Source organism: Ylistrum balloti, unplaced genomic scaffold (assembly GCF_031769215.1).
Source record: "Ylistrum balloti isolate Yb309-2 unplaced genomic scaffold, AGI_CSIRO_Ybal_v1 Utg369754, whole genome shotgun sequence".
Taxonomy (NCBI): domain Eukaryota; kingdom Metazoa; phylum Mollusca; class Bivalvia; order Pectinida; family Pectinidae; genus Ylistrum; species Ylistrum balloti.
Genome location: NW_026781956.1, coordinates 354,565 through 362,637, shown reverse-complemented (window position 1 = coordinate 362,637; position 8,073 = coordinate 354,565). Strand labels below are relative to the sequence as shown.

The 8,073-nt window shown below is 39.9% G+C and overlaps 1 protein-coding gene across 1 annotated transcript; it reads right to left on the bottom strand.

The window, feature by feature from the left end:
- Positions 1-682: 682 nt before the first annotated feature.
- Positions 683-4,142, bottom strand: LOC132543357 (calphotin-like). Its single transcript, XM_060206849.1, has 2 exons — positions 1,979-4,142; positions 683-711 (listed from the first exon to the last, which is right to left on the bottom strand). Exons 1-2 carry the CDS (start codon positions 4,140-4,142, stop codon positions 683-685), a joined length of 2,193 nt encoding a protein of 730 aa, XP_060062832.1.
- Between the last annotated feature and the right edge of the window lie 3,931 nt (positions 4,143-8,073).

The window sequence follows — 8,073 nt, the reverse complement described above, 5'->3', positions numbered from 1 at the left end:
GATACTTTCTACAATGTGTTCTTACAGTGGAGTCTCGACAGACCCGATACTTTCTACAATGTGTTCTTACAGTGGAGTCTCGACAGACCCGATACTTTCTACAATGTGTTCTTACAGTGGAGTCTCGACAGACCCGATACTTTCTACAATGTGTTCTTACAATGGGGTCTCGAATGACCCGATACTTTCTACAATGTGTTCTTACAGTGGAGTCTCGACAGATCGGATAATTACTAGAACGTGTTCTGGCAGTGGAGTCTCGACATACTGAATATTTTCTAGGATATGTTTTTACATTCTTTTTGAAATGTGTTTTGTTCGATTGGATCCTCGATGTGTTACCCATTCGAATGATATATCGGCGCACTCGGAGTTGCTGATAAAGTACAGTGATGAAATGTGTCAGCCATTTACACTCTATCGCTATAATATCTTTATTGCGTGTAATGTTTCTTGAAATTGAAATTTCTCACCGAATCAGGTTTGTTTATTTCAACTTAAATCCAGCTTCAATTCATTTTTTCTCTTCATGCTAATAAAGCATGGCATTCTGTGCTGTGACAGTTTTGAAGCTTTTGAATATGCGAATTCTAGTACAATAGTTAATATGTGCAAATTGTTTGATTACCTGATGTTTCACAGCCAATTAACGCCAACAAGGGATAGTTTGTGTAGCAACTCTTTACTGCCGAAAACTCTTCAGTACGGCTTCTGCAAACATAATAATGTACCAGGTTATTAAAATGATTAAAATCGTTTTAAAATAATTTAGCAAATAAGTGCTTCATAACAATGCAGTATCAGGTATATAGACTTAGATGGAGATTTAACCTCAAAACAAGTACTGAGTTTAGCATTGATGTTTGAGAATTGTTATTGACCTATAAGTATTCAACTAATTGGCTTGGTCTTATTATTCTAATGACTGGGGTATCTACTTGAGCGGTTAAATTGGTCAGCTCTTCTGAAACAAATACCGCATCAAAGATCTAACAATGTAATTTCAAGTTAGCTGTTCTAAATATACCGAGAGGCAATTAACAAAACGTAAATAAACGGATATCAGAATAAAATAAGCGGGAAATCATTTCTTATGATGTCATTTCCGTTAATTTCCTCATTTCATCGGAACCAGGAAAATCGATATCATCACATGCCGGGACTGATCCTTGTCAGCTGATCGCGTACTCGGGAGCACAGGTAATAGAAACAGCAGGGGACAAAATATAAGCACTCTTTATAGCCATGAATGGCCATATTAGTACACTGATACGTCCGGCCTGTTGGTTCGCTAAAGTTTAGATATGTCTCCGTTTTGCGTTGGCGTGTCGGTAAATTGCTTAGACAGAAACATATTACAAAGAGTGCTGTTTTTAAAATTCCTAATCTCCGTAGCTGACAATACTTATTCTACAACATTTCAACAAGTATCACAGGGAAACGGAAACTAACGATCTGAGTATAGACCATTTTGCTGACATAGTGAAATGTTATTTTTACCGATAACATGTTAGATTATATCATTAGAATAGACTCATTGCTTCTGATGATGTAACTGAACAACCAGAGTGATTCCTTCTATTGGCTGTAAGGTAATCCTCCTGTTTTAGACTAGTTGTTGTAATATTTACATTGTACATTAATAAACCTTAATTAAAACTTATTATTTTATAACAACTTTAAAAGTAATTTTAATAGATAATACCAAACAGCATTGTGGAAAATAGTCAACAAAAGAAGCACCCTAAAATGAAAACACCAATAAATATTGATACCTCAATCTCTAGTATAACACGAACTGTAATATAAACAATTATTATAACCCCAACCTTACCTCTAACTCAACCCCTTATTTTGTCCCCTACAGTATCTATAACCCAGACCATAATAATATTTCCTAACACACCTGAAACAAAATCCATAATAGTATCAACAACCCTATGATTAACCCAAACAATAATTGTATCAATTGCTCTACCTCTTTCCAACCTACTATTATATCCCGTAGCCAGCCAATAACCCAACTCATTGTTGTACCGGGGTACCGATGCTGCTACACTAGATATAGTCCCTATAACAGGTACTGATGCTGCTTCACTAGATATAGTCCCTATAACAGGTACTGACGCCGCTACACTAGATATAGTCCCTATAACAGGTATTGATGCTGCTACACTAGATATAGTCCCTATAACAGCTACTGATTCTGCTACACTAGATATAGTCCCCATAACAGGTACTGATGCTGCTTCACTAGATATAGTCCCTATAACAGGTATTGATGCTGCTACACTAGATATAGTCCCTATAACAGCTACTGATTCTGCTACACTAGATATAGTCCCTATAATAGGTACTGATGCTGCTTCACTAGATATAGGCCCTATAACAGGTACTGATGCCGCTACACTAGATATAGTCCCTATAACAGGTACTGATGCTGCTACACTAGATATAGTCCCTATAACAGGTACTGATGCCGCTACACTAGATATAGTCCCTATAACAGGTACTGATGCCGCTACACTAGATATAATCCCTATAACAGGTACTGATGCCGCTTCACTAGATATAGTCCCTATAACAGGTACTGATGCCGCTACACTAGATATAGTCCCTATAACAGGTACTGATGCCGCTACACTAGATATAGTCCCTATAACAGGTACTGATGCCGCTTCACTAGATATAGTCCCTATAACAAGTACTGATGCCGCTTCACTAGATATAGTCCCTATAACAAGTACTGATGCCGCTACACTAGATATAGTCCCTATAACAGGTACTGATGCCGCTACACTAGATATAGTCCCTATAACAGCTACTGATGCTGCTACACTAGATATAGTCCCTATAACAGGTACTGATGCCGTTACACTAGATATAGTCCCTATAACAGCTACTGATTCTGCTACACTAGATATAGTCCCTACAACAGGTACTGATGCTGCTTCACTAGATATAGTCTCTATAACAGGTACTGATGCCGCTACACTAGATATAGTCTCTATAACAGGTACTGATTCTGCTACACTAGATATAGTCCCTATAACAGGTACTGATGCTGCTACACTAGATATAGTCTCTATAACAGGTACTGATTCTGCTACACTAGATATAGTCCCTATAACAGGTACTGATGCTGCTACACTAGATATAGTCCCTATAACAGGTACTGATGCCGCTACACTAGATATAGTCTCTATAACAGGTACTGATTCTGCTACACTAGATATAGTCCCTATAACAGGTACTGATGCCGCTACACTAGATATAGTCTCTATAACAGGTACTGATTCTGCTACACTAGATATAGTCCCTATAACAGGTACTGATGCCGCTACACTAGATATAGTCCCTATAACAGGTACTGATGCCGCTACACTAGATATAGTCCCTATAACAGGTACTGATGCTGCTACACTAGATATAGTCCCTATAACAGGTACTGATGCCGTTACACTAGATATAGTCCCTATAACAGCTACTGATTCTGCTACACTAGATATAGTCCCTACAACAGGTACTGATGCTGCTTCACTAGATATAGTCTCTATAACAGGTACTGATGCCGCTACACTAGATATCGTCTCTATAACAGCTACTGATTCTGCTACACTAGATATAGTCCCTATAACAGGTATTGATGCTGCTACACTAGATATAGTCTCTATAACAGGTACTGATTCTGCTACACTAGATATAGTCCCTATAACAGCTACTGATTCTGCTACACTAGATATAGTCCCTATAACAGCTACTGATTCTGCTACACTAGATAAAGTCCCTATAACAGGTATTGATGCTGCTACACTAGATATAGTCCCTATAACAGGTATTGATGCTGCTACACTAGATATAGTCTCTATAACAGCTACTGATTCTGCTACACTAGATATAGTCCCTATAACAGGTATTGATGCTGCTACACTAGATATAGTCCCTATAACAGGTATTGATGCTGCTACACTAGATATAGTCCCTATAACAGGTACTGATGCCGCTTCAGTAGATATAGGCCCTATAACAGGTACTGATGCCGCTACACTAGATATAGTCCCTATAACAGCTACTGATTCTGCTACACTAGATATAGTCCCTATAACAGCTACTGATTCTGCTACACTAGATACTCGGTACATGTTTAATCCTCATTGATCACTATGACATTGTCGGACAACAGAATTTTGTATCATTACTGAAGCTGATTGCTCCGTGAAATGTTATCAAACTTTCTGCTCACATTGTGCTCCCACGCTGATTCATCGTGATACCGTACAGCAGAGATAAATCTAATTGGATAAATTTGTATCTCAAAAGGGTCGTCTCCCATCGGTAGACCTAAGCGACACCTGTCCGACCTTTGACCTTTTCAACCATAATTAAGAGAATCAATGGGAGGTCATCATTATGGTTATATAACCTGAGGCAGTAGAAACAGGTGGAGGGAATATAGACATAGGTGTAACAGAACGTTGACACGGGTGAAGGGAATATAGACACAGGTGTAACAGAACGTTGACACGGGTGGAGGGAGTAAAGACACAGGTGTAACAGAACATTGACAAGGGTGGAGGGAGTATAGACACAGGTGTAACAGAACATTGACACGGGTGGAGGGAGTATAGACACAGGTGGAGCAGAACATTGACACGGGTGGAGGGAGTATAGACACAGGTGTAACAGAACATTGACACGGGTGGAGGGAGTATAGACACAGGTGTAACAGAACATTGACACGGGTGGAGGGAGTATAGACACAGGTGGAGCAGAACATTGACACGGGTGGAGGGAGTATAGACACAGGTGTAACAGAACATTGACACGGGTGGAGGGAGTATAGACACAGGTGTAACAGAACATTGACACGGGTGGAGGGAGTATAGACACAGGTGTAACAGAACATTGACACGGGTGGAGGGAGTATAGACACAGGTGGAGCAGAACATTGACACGGGTGGAGGGAGTATAGACAAAGGTGTAACAGAACATTGACACGGGTGGAGGGAGTATAGACAAAGGTGTAACAGAACGTTGACACGGGTGGAGGGAGTAAAGACACAGGTGTAACAGAACATTGACAAGGGTGGAGGGAGTAAAGACACAGGTGTAACAGAGTATTCACTCAGGAGGTTGGAATGACACGATTTTACAAAGGTGGAGGGGATGTTGATATGGAAGGAACCGAGTATTACACTTGTAGACTGGAGTTTGGACGTCGATATTGAGGATTGTTGACAACAACACTTCAGTTTGTTGACAACGATATTGTTGAGTATTGACACTTCGCTGTGTTGACACCTACATATCAGATTGTCACTGATTCTGCGCTGTTGACGCCTCATTTAGGTGGAGTTTTGAAACCTTCGCTTCGATGTGTTACACTAATTCCGTAGCGTATTAACACATACATAATGGTGTGCTCACGTCGTTAGCTAATTCATGTACCATCGATTTGAAATCAGACTGTAGATGAACAATTTTTTAATCTCCGACTTACATAATATTTTGACTTTCAAATGCTATTATATCTCATATAGATTGGATCCCTAATTATGTCCCAATAACCGAACACAACGTCCTCGGTCGATAGTAATCTTGGTTTGTGCGGCATATTCGGGAATCGACCGATATCAATATGTCATAGCTCCTTATATGTTTTTTTTTTTTTAATTTTTGTTTTGTTTTTAATCCAAACTCATAAAGGCTACTGATAGACAGCAAAATCCGCCACGGAGTAGCAGTATTTTGGTAGAACACACTATCTACGACGAAGAAGCAGTGTTTTGATAGACCACACTATCTACAACGAAGTAGCAGTGTTTTGATAGACCATACTATCTACAACGGAGTAGCAGTGTTTTGATAGACCACACTATCTACAACAGAATAGCAGTGTTTTGATAGACAACAAAATCTATCATGGGTTAGCAGTGTTTTGATAGACAACAAAATCTACCATGGGTAGCAGTGTTTTGATAGACAACAAAAACCGCCACGGAGTAGCAGTGTTTTGATAGACAACAAAATCCGCCACGGAGTAGCAGTGTTTTGATAGACAACACAATCCGCCGAGGAGTAGCAGTGTTTTGATAGACAACACAATCCGCCACGAAGTAGCAGTGTTTTGATAGACAACAAAATCCGCCACGGAGTAGCAGTGTTTTGATAGACAACAAAATCCACCACAGAGTAGCAGTGTTTTGATAGACAACACAATCCGCCACGGAGTAGCAGTGTTTTGATAGACAACACAATCCGCCACGGAGTAGCAGTGTTTTTATAGACAACAAAATCCGCCACGGAGTAGCAGTGTTTTGATAGACAACAAAATCCGCCACGGAGTAGCAGTGTTTTGATAGACAACAAAATCCACCATAAAGTAGCAGTGTTTTGATAGACAACAAAATCCACCACAGAGTAGCAGTGTTTTGATAGACAACAAAATCCGCCCCGGAGTAGCAGTGTTTTGATAGACAACAAAATCCGCCACGGAGTAGCAGTGTTTTGATAGACAACACAATCCGCCACGGAGTAGCAGTGTTTTGATAGACAACAAAATCTACCCTGGGTAGCAGTGTTTTGATAGACAACAAAAACCGCCATAAAGTAGCAGTGTTTTGATTGACAACAAAATCCACCACAGAGTAGCAGTGTTTTGATAGACAACACAATCCGCCCCGGAGTAGCAGTGTTTTGATAGACAACACAATCCACCATAGAGTAGCAGTGTTTTGATAGACAACAAAATCCACCACAGAGTAGCAGTGTTTTGATAGACAACAAAATCCACCACAGAGTAGCAGTGTTTTGATAGACAACAAAATCCACCACAGAGTAGCAGTGTTTTGATAGACAACAAATCCAACATAAAGTAGCAGTGTTTTGATTGACAACAAAATCCACCACAGAGTAGCAGTGTTTTTATAGACAACAAAATCCACCACAGAGTAGCAGTGTTTTGATTGACAACAAAATCCACCAGAAAGTAGCAGTGTTTTGATAGACAACAAAATCCACCACAGAGTAGCAGTGTTTTGATAGACAACACAATCCGCCATAAAGTAGCAGTGTTTTGATAGACAACAAAATCTACCCTGGGTAGCAGTGTTTTGATAGACAACAAAAACCGCCACAGAGTAGCAGTGTTTTGATAGCCAACAAAATCCGCCACGGAGTAGCAGTGTTTTGATAGACAACAAAATCCACCATAAAGTAGCAGTGTTTTGATAGACAACAAAATCCACCACAGAGTAGCAGTGTTTTGATAGACAACAAAATCCAACATGGAGTAGCAGTGTTTTGATAGACAACATGGAGTAGCAGTGTTTTGATAGACAACAAAATCCACCACAGAGTAGCAGTGTTTTGATAGACAACAAAATCCACCACAGAGTAGCAGTGTTTTGATAGACAACAAAATCCAACATGGAGTAGCAGTGTTTTGATAGACAACACAATCCGCCACGGAGTAGCAGTGTTTTGATAGACAACAAAATCCACCACAGAGTAGCAGTGTTTTGATAGACAACAAAATCCACCACAGAGTAGCAGTGTTTTGATAGACAACAAAATCCACCATAAAGTAGCAGTGTTTTGATAGACAACACAATCCGCCACGGAGTAGCAGTGTTTTGATAGACAACAAAATCCACCATAAAGTAGCAGTGTTTTGATAGACAACACAATCCGCCACGGAGTAGCAGTGTTTTGATAGACAACAAAATCCACCACAGAGTAGCAGTGTTTTGATAGACAACAAAATCCACCACAGAGTAGCAGTGTTTTGATAGACAACACAATCCGCCACGGAGTAGCAGTGTTTTGATAGACAACACAATCCGCCACGGAGTAGCAGTGTTTTGATAGACAACAAAATCCACCATAAAGTAGCAGTGTTTTGATAGACAACACAATCCACCACGGAGTAGCAGTGTTTTGATAGACAACACAATCCGCCACGGAGTAGCAGTGTTTTGATAGACAACAACAAACACAATCCACCATGGAGTAGCAGTGTTTTGATAGACAACAAAATCCACCATAAAGTAGCAGTGTTTTGATAGACAACAC